The sequence below is a fragment of the Chiloscyllium plagiosum genome, chromosome 30 (genome assembly GCF_004010195.1).
Source record: "Chiloscyllium plagiosum isolate BGI_BamShark_2017 chromosome 30, ASM401019v2, whole genome shotgun sequence".
NCBI classification, from domain to species: domain Eukaryota; kingdom Metazoa; phylum Chordata; class Chondrichthyes; order Orectolobiformes; family Hemiscylliidae; genus Chiloscyllium; species Chiloscyllium plagiosum.
The window spans coordinates 39,418,164-39,437,092 of NC_057739.1; the positions used below are offsets into that span (position 1 = coordinate 39,418,164).

Below are 18,929 nucleotides of genomic sequence, written 5' to 3' on the forward strand. Positions count from 1 at the left end.
CTGTAAACCCTTCCTTATTCATATACCCATCCAGATGCCTTTTCAATGTTGTAATTGTACCAGCCTCCACCACTTCCTCTGGCAGCGCATTCCATACACGTACCACCCTCTGTGTGGAAAAGTTGCCCCTTAGGTCCCTTTTATATCTTTCCCCTCTCACCCTAAACCTATGCCCTCCGGTTCTGGACTCCCCCACCCCAGGGAAAAGGCCTTATCTATTTATCCTATCCATGCCCCTCCTGATTTTATAAACCTCTCTAAGGTACACAAGGTGGTGTGTGATCCGAATGACCTGGTAGGAGAATCACATGTAAGGTGCCCACAAGCTCCAAGCTACAGCAGCAGAGCCCTGACTTTGTGAATTGCAAGTCCGTGATCAGTGGTGATTTACTGGTGAGTCTTTGCTGATGCTGTCTTCTATGGGCAGAGATGGTCACAGCCCAGGTTGCTTGGCAAATGATATTGGAGAATGATGGGCACCTGTATGGTTTGAACCTTGGACCCTCTGAGCCCAATATGAACCCCTTTAAAGGGAGGTAGCAGAAAGCATGCAGTGCTTGTGGCCAGGCTTTGACTCCTGGCTCTTCTTCCTTTCTCCTTTTCTTGCAAGGCTACATCGGTGTGGTGAACAGAAGTCAGAAGGACATTGACGGGAGAAAGGACATTCAAACAGCTTTGGCAGCTGAGAGAAAATTCTTTCTTTCACACCCAGCCTATCGGCACATGGCAGACCGCATGGGGACCCCTTATCTTCAGAAGGTGCTCAACCAGGTAATGCTGACATAACGTCAAAGCACCAGGCCATCGGTTGCTATGTCCTCTCAATGACACATTGGCCAACCCTACAGGATCTCCTTGGAGCTTCTGGGTATGGGTTAAAGGTCAAAGGTTGTGGGCACTAATTTCTGCAAGGGCACCAGGAAAGATAATGGGTAATTATTTCATTTTTCTCCGTGAACACCCCTCTGAACGCTGAGAATATTGTACACATTTGGCTGGCAGGAGTGGTGTTGCCAGGGCCCAAGATGGGAGGTATATCCGGGCCTCGTTACTGGGATCTTGGGGGTGGGGTTCCCTGTACGCAGGTTGTGAGTGGAGTGGGGAGGGACCTGGTTCAGGGGGCCCACAATGTCTGACCCATGACCCTTGGGTGTCACAGGAAGGTCTATTGACTGACACGAGGTCAAATGTCCCAGCTCTAGCCATTTTCACCGAGCCACTGTTAAACCTCTGTGAACAAAATGGGGATCTCTCTCTTTGGGTCGTGGAGCAGGTCATGTGATAAACCCTAAAGGATGACAGAACCACAGATGGACACGCAAGGGAATGCCAAGCCTAATTTTGGACAGAGCTGGGCAGGATTTACTGTCCCACCCCATAGGGGTATCACTAACAGTTGGGGAGATTTGTGCCATTTTACAAGAGGCAGGATGAGCAGCAAGGGTGTCCATGACCCCTAGGTAACCGATTGGAGGGGGCTCACAGCCTATTCTGTTTGTAGCAAGGTGGAATTTACCCATCAGCCTCTGGGTCCTGAGGTAGCAGGGATGAAGCCAGCTGCATGGAGGTGTCCTCATTGTCAGGGACCCAGAGGGCCCAGCTCTCCAGGCAAGCTTGAGGGACCTTCCCTGGCAATCTGTCCACAGCTAGAGGCAGGAGAAGTTTCCCCTCTATGACAAGGATAGAAGGACAAAAGAAACCTACCAGGGTGGTCAGCCTGGACTGTCAGAGGCTTTACCACAAATGTAGGCCTGTTCTTGACATTGTTTGTGTCCCCTACTCCCTTGTTGCCACTCTCTCTCTCTCTCTCTCTTTAACAGCAATTGACAAACCATATCAGGGACACACTGCCTGCTCTGCGTAACAAGCTACAAAGCCAGCTGCTGTCTATTGAGAAAGAGGTGGAAGAATACAAGAACTTTAGACCTGATGACCCCTCCAGGAAAACCAAGGCCTTGCTACAGTAAGTCTGACTCTCGATGATGGCTTCATCGCCAACACTAGAGTGTCATCAGAGAGGTCCTCTTTCCTCAGCTTATTTTTTTTTCTGTCTTTATAAATCCCACCTTCATGTTCACGTATCACTTCCTGGGATGAGGGGATTTGTTTACTTTTTCTTTGTGAATTCACGGGATGTGATTGTCGCTGGCAAGGCCAGGGTTTTTATTCCAGTCCCAGGATGCATTGCGAGGATTGTACTGTGAGGCAGGGCTTGGAATGAGGCAGTATATCAGGGCCCCGTAACCAGGGCCTGGAATGAGGCAGTGTATCAGGGCCTGGAACAAGGCAGTATATCAGGGCCCAGTAACCAGAGCCTGGAATGACGGGTTATTATCAGGGCCTGGAATGAGGGGTTATATCAGGGCCTGGAATGAGGGGTTATATCAGGGCCCCTTGACCAGGGCCTGGAAGAGGGGTTATATCAGGGCCCCATAACCAGGGCCTGGAATGAGGGATTATATCAGGGCCCTGTAACCAGGGTCTGGAATGAGGGGGTATATTAGGGCCCCGTAACCAGGGCCTGGAATGAGGGGTTATATCAGGGCCTGGAATGAGGCAGTGTATCAGGGCCCCATAACCAGACTCTGGAACAAAGGGGTATATCAGGGCCCTGTAACCAGCGCCTGGAATGAGGAGTATATCAGAGCAGCTTAACCAGGGCCTGGAATGAGGGGTTATGTCAGGGCCCCTTGACCAGGGCCTGGAATGAGGCAGTGTATCAGGGCCTGGAACAAGGCAGTATATCAGGGCTCCGTAACCAGATTCTGGAATGAGGGATTATATCAAGGCCCCGTAACCAGGGCTTGGAATGAGGGGGTATATTAGGGCCCCTTGACCAGGGCCTGGAATGAGGGGGTATATCAGGGCCCCTTGACCAGGGCCTGGAATTGGGGGTATATTAGGGCCCCTTGACCAGGGCCTGGAATGAGGGGTATATCAGAGCCCTGTAACCAGGGCCTGGAATGAGGGGTATATCAGAGCTGAATAACCAGGGCCTGGAGCTTGAGGGGGCAGACTGCCCTCGGGAAGGGAGGCAGGGCCCTCCGAGCACAGGGCATGGGAGCAGCACCAAGGCCCTCGATTTCAGTCCTGGCAATAACACTGACACTTGGAACAGTCATGTGTATAACAGTCACCTGAAGTCTGCGAGTGAATCTCATTGGCAATAACTCTGGCAGATCTCAAGTCAAAATTTATACAGCTTTAAGTTCAACATCAAATGAAGCTTGGTCATATTGAAATTTTAACAAGGGATAGAGCAGTCTACTTATATGGAGGCTGCTGATTGTGAGCCTAACTGCTCACACTGCACTGTCAAGCCCCAGAGACTGAAAAGAAAGAGTTTTTATAAAGGCAAATCCAATAGTTACAGCAGCTCCTTGACATAGTAACAAAAGAACCTATTTGCAAGCCTCATAGATAGAGAGAAACGATTTCGTCTGGGAAATAAAGACCAGGTAGTCATCTCTTAAAAATTAGCACAAAACCGATTTGAGTTGGAGATTGTGGAAACAGTTCCTTTACAAAGATTTTTGGAAATGTGTCCTGCAGAAGGCTGAAGCAAGTTAAGATCGCCAATTTTGTATAAAGTAATGGTGCCAAGGAATATGGAGCTAAAGCAGTTGAATGAATTGAGCTGTGGATCGGCCTTGAATTAATTGATTGACAGTACAGGCTTGAAAGGCTGAATGGCCTCCTCCATTTTGATGTATGGATTAAAAAATAGTCTTTGTTTTCTGGCAGGATGGTTCAGCAGTTTTCTGTTGATTTCGAGAAGCGAATTGAAGGCTCGGGGGATCAGATTGATACTTACGAGTTGTCAGGGGGTGCGAGAATAAACCGCATTTTCCATGAGAGATTCCCCTTTGAACTCGTCAAGGTAACTACAGGTCTGGCACCTACATCGAGATGCACTGCTTTAACGTTAACCAAATCCTTGGTGATCTCATGAGTTACTGACATTAAATACCTGCTCTGAAACCCAGTGAGTGAGAGTTATAGTTTTGAAGAAGCAAAGTTATTGCCACATTGACACCCCTTCCTTCCAAATGCCGTTAAATCTACAGACGTCCATTAGCTAAAGTGATAGAGTCTGAGCCATTGCAAATGAGTGATCAAATAAAGACCGTACTCACGGGTCATTGATTCAGCAACATGCCAAAGCTGAATGAGTCATTTTGTTCTTGTCTCTTGGTCTATTTTTGTTATGCTGCATGTTGTCTGCTGTACTCAGCAGGTGAGATTACCCTCCAAGCCTGCCTTCTGGCACATTATATCCATCGTCTCAGCTGTGATTAACCCAAGGGTGAGAGAACAGAACACTAATGGACCCAGATGCCTCTCTTGTTACTTTTAAACCATTAGACGAAATTAGTCTGTGCCAATTTCGTCTTTTTCCAATTTCATCTTGTTCCATCCTGTAACCTGCCCATAATTTGGGCTGTAGTTTTCAAATGAAACACTGGGGTGTATGCCCTTAGGATTCACCTGCAGAAAGTTTTGTATAATCCTTACCCCATGAGCGTTTTAAATACAGAAATTGTTTTGATTCCATACACTAAAAAAATCATCAATCGTTCTGCCCTGCGCCCTTTTCCTCACCTACCCTGTAGCCCCAGCCTGCCAGCTACAGTATCCTCCCTCACGTCACTGTGTTCAGCAGCCCCCATTCATGCTCGTTTTGATCAGATTAAACCAAGCTAACAATTAATGGTCCCTCTTTAACACGCTCCAACTCAGGACAAAACCCCAAAGGAAACCTAATGGATACATAATGTTCTCCAGCCAGTGCTGTGCTCACTGGTCATGGAATTCTTTCGGTTTTATTGGTTATTCAAAATAAAATGAGCACTGAGTGCAGTTTAAACCAGAGGAGTCCATGTAGCCCTTTTAAAATCCCAAAGGAAACTTACCAAATCCAACTAAAATTTGATCGTGTGGAGTATTATGTGTCCTCGGCCAACTTGTGCTGGTCTTCCAGGTACTTGCTAAACAATATCCTTCACCCTGTCACAGTGTAACGAGTATCCATTAATATATAAAAACAGAGGTTGCTGGAAAAGCTCAGCAGGTCTGGCAGCATCTGTGGAGAGAAATCAGTGTTAATGTTTCTGATCGAGTGACCCTTCCTCAGAATTTCCATTAATACGGAGTGTCGAGATTAATGCACTGATGTAACACGATTGTAGAGGTGTTGGTGTTGGGCTGGGGTGGACAAGGTTAAAAATCACACAACACTAGGTTATAGTCCCATAGTTTTATTTGGAAGCACTAGCTTTCGGAGTGCTGCTCTTTCATCAAGTAGCGAGCTGATGAAGGAGCAACGCTCTGAAAGCTTGTACTTCCAAATAAACCTGTTGGACTATTGCCTGATGTTGGGTGATTTTTAACTTTGTAGATTCTGAGGTGGAGGGGCAGAAGGCTTTAGTTACAAGTTTTAGTTTTGGGTTCTTGCTTGTGATGTCGTTGGCCTCAGTTTGGGTATTTTCTTTTGTGACAGATGGAGTTTGATGAGAAGGAGCTGCGGCGAGAGATTAGCTACGCCATCAAGAACATCCATGGAATCAGGCATGTATCTGTTAGAGCTAGTGCGTGTTTTGTTTCCTTTCGCCTGTATCCAATGCCCGTTGACACTTAACCAGGGTATTTCCAATTTGCCTGTCTCCATCTCCACCCAACATGATATCTTCAGCCACTGCCTACATCCCCTTGCTTCCAAATTCTCTTCCGGTCTGGATGAGGCTGCGAGGGGAATTGAGCGATAGTAGCTGAAAGTGTGTAGCTTCTGTCCAGGACGGGTTACTGATGACAGATTGACCCCTCCCGGTCAAGAGACAGCTCCGATCTTGGATGAAGAAAAACCCTTGTGGGGTAGCGCTTGGGGTGTGGCTGTCCGTCCCAATTTCATTTTTCCCATCAGCCCTTTCTTTGGAAGGAGAGAGCACTTCACATCCAGGGGAAGACTGAGAAAAGCATTAGCGAGCGACTGAGATCACTCAGGGCCTATCCAATGCCCTCTCTCCCGCCCCCTCAGGCGAGTGTTGGTGAAGCCCCTCCCTGTTTTGCCATGGGACCATTGAACCGAACCATCCCTGAGATTTTTCTTTCAAAACTTCAAGTTACCTCATCAGTTTGAAGGAGACCGAAACCTTTCATAAATAGATTTCAGCTCTGGTTTGTGGTGTACAGATTTGAATGTTCAATTTTCACATCAAGCCGGGTACAGATTTAAAGATTAAGAGCCTTGGTCATGTTGTAAAATATAATGAGGAAGGGAATCTCCGACAGAGAAATGATATTTGAGGGCTGATGCTGAGTTGGCCTGAACTCGGAGGGCCATTTGGATGGTCACATCTATCTTTTCCACTTGATTAGCCCCCATTTGAGGCAAAGTAGAGTCATAAATTCATAGGGATTAGATTCCCTACAGTGTGGAAACAGGGCCTTCAGCCCAACAAATCCACACCGACCCTCCGAAGAGCAACCCACCCAGACCCATTTCCCTCTCTCTAATGCACCTAGCACTATGGGCAATTTACTTGGCCCGCTCATCTTTGGACTGTGGGAGGAAACCAGAGCACCCAGGGGAAACCCACGCAGACAACGTGCAAACTCCACACAGACAGTCACCTGAGGCTGGAATAGAACCTGGGACCCTGGTGCTGTGAGGCAGAAGTGCTAACCACTGAGCCACCGCACCTTCAGTCCAACTTGTCCATGCTGACCCAGATATCCTAACCTAATCTAGTCCCATTTGCCAGCACTTGGCCCATATCCCTCCAAACCCTTCCTATTCATATGCCCATCTAGATGCCTTTTAAATGCTGTAATTGTACCAGCCTCCATCACTTCCTCTGGCAGCTCATTCCATATACGCACCATCCTCCGCATGAAAACGTTGTCCCTTAGACCCCTATTAAATTTTTCCCTTCTCACCTTAAACCTATGCCCTCTAGTTCTGGACTCCCCAACCCCAGGGAAAAGACCTTGTCTATTTACCCGAACCATGCCCCTCATGATTTTATAAATGTCTATAAGGTCAACCCCCCAGCCTCAGACGTTCTAGGGAAAACAGTCCCAGCCTATTCAGCCCCTCCCTGTAGTTCAAATTCTCCAGCCCTGACAACTTCCTTGTAAATCTTTTCTGAACCCTTTCAAGTTTCACAACATCCTTCCGACAGGAGGGGTCCAGAATTGCACACAATATTCCAAATGTAGACTAACCAATGTCCTGTACAACCACAGCATGACTCCCAAATCCTAAACTCAATGCTCTGTCCAATAAAGGAAAGCACACCAAACACCTTCTTTATTATCCTATCTACCTGCAGTCCAAGGTCTCTTTGTTCAGCAGCACTCCCCAGGACCATCAAAGGGATGGAATTTACTGCCCTCCCCTGCCCCAGAGGTAGGGTTGCTATCTGAGGTAGAGGTGGGTGAGGGGTGTGGGTGGTGAATTAACCGAATGGAATGTATAGAGTAAAGGGTAACTAGAAAAGCAATGTCAGTGTTGTAATAGATCATGTGATACTGGTGAGTGTACTATCACGTCATTGGATGGAATTAGTTTGTGCTAATTTCACCTTGTTCTGTCCTGTAACCTGCTCGTAACTCGGGCCGTATTTCTGGTCATTTTCAAAGGATAGGCGGAACAAGAGAAATGGCGGTCTTGTGGAGGTGGTTCTGAGAATGTGAATAAACAGGCATTTTGGTTTCTAGTCACGACCTTGTAGTCATGGAAACCTAAAGCAACTGACCCATTCCACGAGGAAGGTGGTGCAGTCAATCGTACAATTCCCTCCAGTGCAGAAAGAAGTCATTCAGCCCATCAAATTCTCACTGATCCTCCGAAGAGCATCCCACCCAGCCCCCACCTGATCCCTGTAACCCTGCATTTCCCATGGCTAACCTACCTAGCCTGATCACTATAGAGCAATTCAGCATGGCCAATCCACCCTAACCTGCACATCTTTGGACTGTGGGAGGAAACCGGAGCACCCGGAGGAAACCCACGTAGACACGGGGAGAACGTCCAAACTCCACACAGAGAGTCGCCTGAGGCTGGAATCGAACCTGGGTCCCTGGTTCTGTGAGGCAGCAGTGCTGACCACTGAGTCACCAAAACTCCCACCCCCTTCCCATCTCTATCCTGAATAGTTCCATGGACAACCTTTCCCAACAACCCCCTTCAAAATTGAGGCCCTCACGTGGGTACTTATGGTCAACATAGGCCCAACTGCAGCTTATATCATCTCAGCATGGGTGAGTAAAGAGGGAAGACATGGTGAGGTTCTCACAGTTGGGGTATAGCGGCAGGGTGTTTGTGGGAATATTCCTCACTCAAAGCCACTCCGTGGGAAGGAGACAGAAGAGGTTGGTAATGACCATTCCACAGCCACTCCCTGACTATTACCGTCCCACCATCACTCAGGAGAAGCTCTTGGATAATCCTCAGCCTCTGTGCGGGTGGCTGCAATACTGCCTCCTTGATGGGGCTACTGAGCTGGGGCTGGTTCCTGTCCCTGGGGACCTAGGTCCTGAGGAAGGACCCTCTGCCACCCAGACTGGCATTGGACAGGATGGGACTCACCGAGAACGATAGGGCTCTTTTGCCAGCTCTCTGGGCCATACTAAATTCCCTCATTCCTGAAGAAGGGCTTATGCCCGAAACGTCGATTGTCCTGCTCCTCGGATGCTGCCTGACCTGCTGCGCTTTTCCAGCAACACATTTTCAGCTCTGATCTCCAGCATCTCCTCCACTTTCTCCTCCATACTAAATTCCACTCAATATGAAACTCAGTGTTGGATGGGCACGTTTCCTTAGTTTTATGCCTGGACTGAACAATGAATGTTGAGCCCGTTAAAAGCAATGGCAAGGAGAAAACACTGGGTGTAACACATTTAATGCAATCAAATCAGCTCAGACCAACCGCCGCAAAATTCCTGAGGAAGGAGGAGTTTTATCGGAACTATTTCAGAGAATAATCCACTGGATCGGTGCAAAGGACAAACTTTGAAACTTTGTCTGCACAACGCCAACTACAAAATCACGCAGCAGCAGTAAGAGTGCCTGAGGAGGACAATACTGAAGAAATTGTGCTATTGCAAACCTGGGAATGTTTGATACTGGAAAATACTCCATTTCCCAGTGCTAAATAGGAGGAGATGTTCCTGTGGTATTATCGCTAAGCTTTTTTGTCCAGAGACCCTGATAATGCTCTCGGGACCCAGGTTCAAATCCCACCATGGCAGATGGTGGAATTTGAATTCAGTAAAAATCTGGAATTAAGAATCTAATGATGAACATGAAACTGTTGCCAAATGTTGGGAAAAAGAACATTCAGTTCCCTGATGTCCTTTTAGGGAAGGAAACTGCCATCCTCACCTGGTCTGGCCGACATGTGACTCCAGGCCCACAGCAAAGTGGTTGACTAAAAGAAAACCGAAAGCATTGCGGATGCTGGGAATCTGAAACCAAAACAGAAATTGTTCGAAAACCTTAGCAGTGTCATGGAGAGAAAGCAGAGTTAACCTTTCAGGTCTTGTGACCCTTCTTCAGAACTAAAGGTTGTGGTTGACTCTTAATTGGGCAACTAGGGGCCCTCTTGTGATGTGGTGGTAGTGTCCCTACCCCTGGACTGAAAGACCCAGGTTCAAGTCCCATTGCTCCAGAGGTGTATCAAAACATCTTGGAGACAGGTTAATTGGGAGAAAAAAATAGGTTATTTAATAATAAAAGCAAATGCTATTCAAGCCAATAAATGACCAGCAATGCTTATATCCCACAAATGAATTTGTTTAAAAATCCACATTTTTTTGCAACCACCTGCGAGTTTGCCATCAACTCATGGGGTGGGGGGTGCTGATTAACATGAGGGAGCAAAGGTTAGAAGGGTGTGCTGATCAGAGTTAGAGGAAATAGATTGTAAGGGCTCTGGTGCAGAGCAGAAATGGCAACATCGACTAATGGGGCCAAATGACCTGCTCCTGTGCTGGTAAAATCCGTGTACCTGTAAGTGGTGCTGTTGGTCTAGAAGGGGATCTGCAAATATTGGAGCTTGAGATTCCATCTGGTGGTAGAGCTGGGGGGCTGCAGGTGTGACTGTTGACAGGCAAGTCTTATAATGGGAGGGAATATAGAGTCATAGAGTCATAGAGATGTCCAGCATGGAAACAGACCCTTCGGTCCAACCAGTCCATGCCGACCAGATATCCCAACCCAATCTAGTCCCACCTGCCAGCACTCAGCACATATCCCTCCAAACCCTTCCTATTCATCTACCCATCCAAATGCCTCTTAAATGTTGCAATTGTACCAGCCTCCACCATAGAGTGTGGCAGAATGGCAGTGTCCATGTCTGTGTGAGGTACACAGCACATTTAAAGCATCAATTTGATTAACAATGTGAGGTGCATAATGTGAACTCCCCCCCCCCCCCCCCTTCAAAAATGGGGAACAGTGCCCCTCCCAATGGGTAAAAACCCTCCTTTAAAATGAGCCACTCCTCTGTCACGTTCCCCCTTCACATGTTGACGCAACATTGAGAGTACAGCAGGAAACAACTAATTTCAGAGCTGATGTGAAGACCAGTTCAGTAGATTCAGCTCAAGAGCCATCTGTCATGCTCTGCTCTGTTAATAATCCTGCTCTGAATGTAGGCAGCTTTACTTGAGCCACTCAGGCAGTGTCAATACTCTATTCGTGGGCACACGCTGCTGTTACCTGCTGCTATTGGCAGGCTGCATCTGAAGATCCTCAGTATTTACTGCACTCCTCAACAGCAGCTTTCCAAATACCTTCTGTAATGGAGACCGAGCTAACTGCCAGCAACTACCGTTCCTCTGTTTGAAATCATGTTCCTGCAATGTGGGGAGTTTCATCCTCACTCTCTCTCACTCTTTCTAGCTCACTCTCACTCTCTGTCTCTCAGTCACTCATTCTCATGCATCTCTCCTTTCATGTTACCCTCTCCTCTCTTTCTCCTCCTCCACCATTCTCGGATCTCTGTCTCTCACCGTCCTATCTGACATTTAGGAAAATAAGGAGTGAGGAAAATGTAGAATGGTTGTATTATTGATCAAGTTCTGCAGAATTCTAAGGTCCAAAGGGATTTAATAGTTATAGTATGTGAGTCACAAAGGCTAAGACATAGCTATAGCATATGTTCCAACAACATTGAGGAAAATAAAATCTCACCTTACTCCTGCAAGAGAGGTCCCTAATTTTAAAGCAGTGTTCCTTGGTTCTGGACTGACCTATAGGGCTAACTGAATGCTGTCCTTCAGGAGGAGAAGAGTTGAACACAAAAATAAGTTATGCTTCAGCTGCACAGGGCATTAGTGAGAACACATCTCAAATACTATGTCTGATTTTGTCATCTTATTTAAGGAAGGAAGTAAATGAATTGTCAGAGTTCAGAGGTGGTTTACTAGATTTATACCTGGACTATCTGGATTGTATTATGAGGATAGGTTGGACAGGCTAGTCTTGTTTCCATTGGAGTTTAAAGAAGTGAGGAATGTTTTGATTGAAGTGTATAAGATTCTGAAAGGTCTTGACAAGGCGGATGTGGAAAGGATCTTTTCTCGTATAGGTCAGTCCAGGACTAAGGGACACTGCTTTAAAATTAGGGGTCTCTCTTTCAGGAGAATGGTGAGGAGATTTTCTTTTCCTCAGCGTTGTTGGAACACTGGCTCAGAAAGTGGTGGGGGTGGGGCTCATTGAATACTTTTAATACAGAGATGGATAGATTCTTGCTAGGCAGGGGAATGGAGAGTTATTGGGGGTGGATTGGAATGTGGAATTTGAAACAAAACAGATCAGCCATAATCTTATTGAATGGCAGAACAGTGTAGAGGGAGTGAATGGTCCATGTTTGCTTCTATACTGTCTGTAGATTCCTGAAGAAGGGCTTATGCCCAAAACGTCGATTCTCCTGCTTCTTTGATGCTGCCTGACCTGCTGCGCTTTTCCAGCAACACATTTTTCAGTTCTATACTGTCTGTGTTTGTGAGCAAGAAAAGCTGATGGGTTGCTCGAGTCCAGCAGCAACCGTCTTACCCCAATTCCAAAAGCCACACTCCCCTGTCAAAAAACGGCTCTCACCAAATGTAAATTCACTGCCACACAAGGCTGTGGTGGACAGGTCATTGAGTATATTCAAGACAGAGGTAGATAGGTTCTTGATTGTCAAGGGGACTGCGTGTTATGGAGAGAAAGTGGGAGAATAGGGTTGTGAAACCAATCAGCCATGATTGAGCAGACTCAGTGTACTGAATGGCCTAACTTCTGCTCCTATGTCTTATTGTCTTATGTGTCTCATTCTTTCTCCTCTCTCATTTTGTTGGCATTTTCTCTTCTGCTCTCCTTCATTCTCTATTCGCTTTCACTTTGACTGACTTTCTCCTCCATCTGCACATTTTTGCTCACTTTCTCCTTCTGCGAGTCGCTCTGTTTCTGTTGGTCTCTCTGTCTCTGTCTCCTGCATCTTTCTCTCTTTGTGCATCTTTCCTTCTCTCTCTCTCTCTCTCTCTCCCCCTCTCTCCATTCCTCTGCACGTCTCTCTTTCTCTGTCCCTCTCCCTCCTGTGTGTGTCTGTCTCTCTGCATGTCCTGTCTCCTTCTGCACATCTCTCGCTCCCTTTCACTCCCTCCCTCTGTCTGCCTCTTTCTCTCCCTCCTTCGGCACATCTCTCTGTCTCTCTCCTTCCTTATACATCTCTCTCTCTCTCACTCTATCCATCTTGTCGTGTGTGTGTGTGTGTGTGTGTATCTCTGCCCCCCACACTTCTTTCTCTCTCGCTCTCTGCACCTCTTTCTGTCTCCCTCTATGTCTCTCTATATCCCCCTCTATGCTCCTTTCTCTGTATCACAACACTGTGTGATTTCCTCCTAGTTACTAGGCTGCTGACAATGAGTGGAGATTGAGAACCGCTTGGTACAGAGCGATGAGCAGGTACCCCGCAGCCATTTTCTCAATCACCTCAGACAGTCTGGTCAGGAGCAAATCTCCCTTTCAAAGTCACACCACCACCATTCCTGAAAAAGGATGAACGTTCTATTAAGTTAGAAATCACACAACACCAGGTTATAGTCCAACAGGTTTATTTGGAAGCACTAGCTTTCAGAGCGCTGCCCCTTCGTCAGGTGATTGTGGAGTATAAGACTGAAAGCTAGTGCCTCCAAATAAAACTACACCCCAGTCCAGCACTGACACCTCCAAATCAGAACATTCTATTGGTTTGTACTTCCCAGAAACTCTTGAGACTATCAGGAAAGATAGGAAATAGGGGCAGGAGGAGGCCATTTGGCCCCTCGAACTTGCTGCACCACTGAATCGAGTCATGGCTGATCTGACGTTGCTCATGCCTATTTCTCCGTAACCTTTGATTCCCTGACTGATCAACCTTGAACATACACAAGGACTCTGCCCCCACAGCTCTCTGAGAGAAGACATTCCTCCTCATCTCAGCCTTAAATTACCGTCCCCTTTATTCTGAGACTGTGCCCTCTGGTCCTGGACTGTCTCCACGAGGAGAAACGTCCTCCCAAATGTTTCCCATGATGTGGAGGAGCCGGTGTTGGACAAAGTTAAAAATCACACAACACCAGGTCATAGTCCAACAGGTTTATTTGGAAGTATTAACTTTCAAAGCGCTGCTCCTTCATCAGGTGGCTGGTGTGTGTGTCTATATGAAGGAGTGTTCAGTCTAGATGTAAACATTACAGTTGAGAGGAAAGTGAACACCACTTCTGATACAGAAATTGGAGGAGGCTGGAGTCTGGACTTTTCCTGCAAAGGCAGGTGGCTCGATTTGGATAAGTAATGAAGTAATGCTTAACTCGTTAACTCTCATTTCTCTTACTATTCTATACCCAAGAAAGTTTTGTACATGGGTACTTTTGTATCTAAGATGACACCAGAATAGATTTTTCACTGTACTTCTGTACTTGTGTACGTGTGACGTTAAAATTTAAAATTCTGAAAAAGAAAACCTTTGCTAACCGCAAGGTTTCTCTCGGCAATGGGTTCGACTCCGTCCCAAAGCCGAGCCGTTAGCGGGTGTGAGGGGACAATGCAAAACTGCTTTTAAAGTGGGAAAAGAGCACTGACTGCCTCAATCCAAGGCATCGACAGGACAGTGGTTGAGGGGAATGGAAATGCAGTGTGGGTGCTGGGTCAGAGGCAAGGCTTGATGTAACTGAGAACATTCAACTCTGTACCTAACCCGGTGCTGTGACGGTGCCGGTGAACAAATGGGGCTGACTCCAACTGGACCCAAGTGATTCATTTCCCCACCCCCCACCCCCACCCCTTTCCCTGAGAATCCACCCCCTTGCTGATTTCACAAAAAAGACTTGGCTCAGCTTTGAAGAATTCTGTTGTCCAAATTGGTCTCTCTGATTTCTAACCTTGTGTTTTTTTTTTGTTCCTGCAAAATATATATATATTTTTATATAAAAAAGCAAAACAAAAAGTGATTGTTCAATACTTTGACATCTTTCCTCACTTTGATAGAACGGGTCTTTTCACTCCCGACATGGCATTTGAAACGATTGTGAAAAAGCAGATCTTGAAGATCAAAGAGCCGTGCCTCAAATGTGTGGACATGGTTATCAATGAGTTAATCAGTACGGTTAGGCAGTGTACCAAAAAGGTAATTTGCTTTGTGACAGAGTCCTGAAAAAACTTGCTGCCTGCTCTTGGATCTTCAGAAAGTTCTCCGCAGAGTGGTCTTTGGGTGTTTGGCCTTATAACGACTGACAGTAACTTGGCTGCGGGCACTGGTCAATATTAAGCATGTATGATCGCACACTGAGCACAGCTTCTGTTAATTAATATCCACCTCTCTTTCTAGATGTAGTATTAAAATCCACGTAGGATTTTTCACAGATTAGACCAATATTGATTTTTTTTTTGAAATTAAGAGTTTTATGAAAATAAGCATGATTGATGCCGTGGTTTGAGCACACCGCTTTCCTAACCAGTGCCTTTCCCTTGCTACTTTGACAACAACAAGCCTGCATTTTGGTAGCGCCTCTTCCCAAGGTGGTCAGACCTCCCACAAGAGCGCGAGCTGAAGAAGGAGCTGAAGGAACAGGATGGACCAGCGTTTGGTCAAAGAGGCGGGGTTTGTCTTTAATAAGGACGGCCTTTGAAAGAAGAGGGAGGAGTGAGGGGCTTGAGGGAGGAAATTCCTCAAGCGAGGAAGGGCGTCGAGCACTGAAGGTCGGGCCACCGATGGCAGGATGGAGGAGGGCGAGCGATGTCTGCACTGGAGTGATACAGAGGGAGGGAGGGAGGGAGAGAGGTACACCAATCAACAAGGGACTGAGTGGAGAGAGCTTAAGGCAAGCTGACATTTTCTAACAGCACCTGGGAGTCCTTTGCTCACTGCACTTTGTTGGGTCAGGTTTGCACGGTCTGATTTTCTTTGGCAGACTAGACCAGTTGAGCCACGTTACTGAGCCCTTTAAGTCCAAACACCTTGTTTCACAGCTGTTTACACTCCCAAAGTACTGGCTGGAAACCCCTCGGCATGTCAACCATTAACAGCACAACAAGGGGTGGGGTGGTGGGGAATGCTGAGGTGACCGGGACAACAAACATTGACTGCGAATGGGCGTATGGCTAACTTCAGAAGGTTCAAAAACTGGGCAGGGGAACAGGATAAGAGTGTGGAATCGTGGCTTGAGCACTTGAGCACTTGCTACTTGCTTTCTCTTGAAAACCTTCAGTACTAACCCTGGGGCACAAACACGATGTTCTAGGGGAAGGGGAGGGAAGGAATGGGAACCTGTGTTTTTCTTCCTTCTCCCTCCTCCTTCTGATTTCCAGACTCCAAACCCCGACTGGCTGATCTGAAGGCGAAGCCAGCCTCTGTCATGTTTTATCGAGTCAGAACCTGCCACAGGTGTTCTTCATTGGAGCCTGGTTTTCAGCTGATGCGAACTTTGGGTTTAAAAATGGCTCAAGACTGCACCAGTGGATATGATGGTTTCCTGGAATACATTACGGGGGGAGAGCACAGGCAGCTGACAAACAAGTATTTAACCGGCCACTAATCCACTTAAGCCCTAACTATTGCAGAAATGGTTTGTGTGGTAGTTCTTTGCTCTGAACATAGAGTCAGTTTTGATTGCACGGGTAGTCATTCCCACTACACAGCCTGGAAATATCTTGTGGTCATCTCAATTGTGCCACAGAGTCTATGTTACATTCCACCCCACCCCCTACTCACTCTGTTTGGAGTACAGCTATTTACATATTCATAGAATTCTCCCATTCGGCCCATCAAATTCACACCAACTCTCCAAAAGAGTATCCCACCCAGGCCCTCACGTCTACCCTATCCCTGTAACGCATGGCATTTCCCATGGCTAACCCACCTAAGCCTGCACATCCCTGGACACTGTGGCCGATTAAGCATGGCCAATCCGCCCTAACCTGCACATCTTTGGACTGTGGGAGGAAACCCACGCAGACACAGGGAGACTGTGCAAGCTCCACACAGACAGTTATCAGAGGGTGGAATCGAACCTGGGTCCCTGGCGTCATGAGGCAGTGGTGCTAACCACTGAGTCACCGCACTGGTATTCTAATCACATGAGAATGGATGTCCAAAAACACATTTTCTTAAGAAAAGCATTGACTGGACTTCAGTGATGAAATGATGTGAGCATCATTGAAAATTGGATCATTTGTACAGTGCCTCACCTCTTCATGCTGAATTTGACTTGTTCTAGCTCTATTGGAAAAACAAGTCAATTAATTCCACTTCCCCATTTCTCCTCCTGTTTCCCTTATCCTTTTCAGTTAATGCCTCCCAGACTAAACCAGCTGGCTGAGTAAACTCTTCTTCCCACTGCCCTCCTGTTATTTTGCCAATGGATGTTAATCTGTGTGGCATGGTTAGTGAATCTGCTGCCTGTGGAAACACTTTATACTTATTCACTCTGTCAAAACCCCTCAGCTCTGACTCTCCTTAGCCTTCTGTGCTGGAAGGCGAACAATCACTGCCTCCCTGATATTCTCCGCCTCAAAGGGACTATGATTACTCAGTTATTATCATTACTCATCCAGATAACCCCTCCTGACCAGGGTTCTGACATTGCCATTTTCTCCCTGCATATGCACAGCAGGCTGTGGTTAGTTATCCCAGTAAATCCTCCCTCCCCTTTCTCGGGAACATTGTTAAACATAAGGTTCAAGCATGCCAAGCAAGAAAGTGCTGGGGCTGGTGATTGAGAGCTTGGTTAAGGAGTAACCTACAAAGACCTGACAGCAACGATGCCAAAGAGCTGTAATAATAGAGCCCTGCTACCTTCAAAATCCATTAGCAAGACAGTGACTCAGAAATCTCACTGAACTACCAGAGGCACATGATCCAGGAGAGGGAATGGCTGGTTGTGTTGTCAAATGGAAGCTTTCTTTCCTTTCTGATGTAGAGAAGGTGAAGTGAACACCATTGGTACGGGTGCCTGCCTACCTTAAGGGTTGTGTGGTACCCACCACGGTCTCTATGACCTAACCATGACCCTGGCATGCCTGCTCCTACGAATGATGGTCACTTAATTCTTCACCCTGATCTCCAGATTGGTCTCACTGGAGAAATAGTTGGGGGCGTTGACCATGAGCACAAATCGATGCCAATTTGCAGCCAAATTTCCTGTACTCATTGGGACACAATACAAATCACTTCATGTGGCTTTTGACAAAAGGTTTAGGCACAAGCTGAGCCAACAAACCTTCAACCTGGTCTCCAATTCTGAACGGAAGCTGATTTGAAATGGAACCTCCTGACTTGACAATATGTTGAGTACTTGTTTGTTAAAGCCTGCTCCTCTCCTCCGCCCCCAACCATCCCATTCCGTCCCCCCTCATCCCCTCTCCTGGTTTGAAAGCCTTTGTAGGTAACCGAGGTCTTACTTTTCCTTTTGCTTTATGTCCTCTCCCCGTGTTTTCATCCCCGACACCTTGCTGCCCCTCACCTTCTCTCCTCGCCCTCCTTGTTGTCATTTTCCTCCCACGATGCAATGCAGAACTGGGCTCTTCACCCCTGACCTTGCTTTTGAGGCTATAGTGAAAAAGCAGATCCAAAAGCTGAAGGAGCCATGTTTGAAGTGCGTAGATATGGTGGTGAGCGAACTCACCGGCACCATCAGAAAGTGTACCGAAAAGGTAAAAGGTCAAATCCTTCTCTATGAACCCTGCCTTTGCTCCATTAATTTATTTAACTCCAAAATTAAAATGGTGCCTTTTTTATTCTAAGGCAATGCTGACTAAGATTTCCTGTTGTGTGTGAGCTTCAGATTTCACTCCTCAGAAGGATGCCAGTTGTAGGATTGGACTTGGGTCTTGTTTATTTGGCCCATGTGAGTCAGCTGTATTCCCGTGGACAGACAATGGGCTGGTCTGAATCTCTCTCGTTTCCAAACCTACACAGACACGCAACGATAAACTTTCCAGGGCTTTTGGCTGACTCCCACCTTTCAACATTATTTGCTGTTTGTTTTCCAATGCACTCTAATGAAGGGGTTTGGTCCAGGGCTGCGATCTCTGTCTTGTGAGCAGTTTCTAGGGTGAAGCTTCTTGATAACTTTTCATCTTCATTTCGTTCCTGGAGAGGTTGTGAGTTTTGCTGAGGGGCTAAAAATCATTTCTCTGTACTTAATGACCTTCGCACCTTTTGTGGGAGAAAGTGAGGACTGCAGATGCTGGAGATCAGAGTCGAGGGTGTGGTGCTGGAAAAGCACAATGGGTCAGGCAGCATCCGAGGAGCAGGAGAATCGATGTTTCGGGCATAAACCCTTCACCATTCCTGATGAAAGGCTTATGCCCGAAACATCAATTCTCCTGCTCATTCCTGATGAAGGGGTTATGCCTGAAACGTCGATTCTCCTGTTCCTCGGATGCTGCCTGACCTGCT

The 18,929-nt window shown here is 46.8% G+C and overlaps 1 protein-coding gene across 11 annotated transcripts in view; it reads left to right on the top strand.

Moving 5' to 3' along the window:
- Nucleotides 1-18,929, top strand: part of LOC122564941 (dynamin-1) — a 243,150-nt gene that overhangs the window by 86,983 nt on the left and 137,238 nt on the right. For 8 of the 11 annotated variants that reach the window (XM_043720444.1, XM_043720439.1, XM_043720446.1 and 5 more), the window contains exons 6-10: nucleotides 611-771; nucleotides 1,821-1,963; nucleotides 3,745-3,880; nucleotides 5,501-5,568; nucleotides 18,043-18,181. In XM_043720444.1, the coding sequence (XP_043576379.1) occupies nucleotides 611-771; nucleotides 1,821-1,963; nucleotides 3,745-3,880; nucleotides 5,501-5,568; nucleotides 18,043-18,181 (647 nt within the window). Of the gene's footprint in view, nucleotides 1-610; nucleotides 772-1,820; nucleotides 1,964-3,744; nucleotides 3,881-5,500; nucleotides 5,569-14,518; nucleotides 14,658-18,042; nucleotides 18,182-18,929 lie in introns of all 11 variants that reach the window. The other 3 variants (XM_043720440.1, XM_043720447.1, XM_043720450.1) reach the window with 1 other exon arrangement.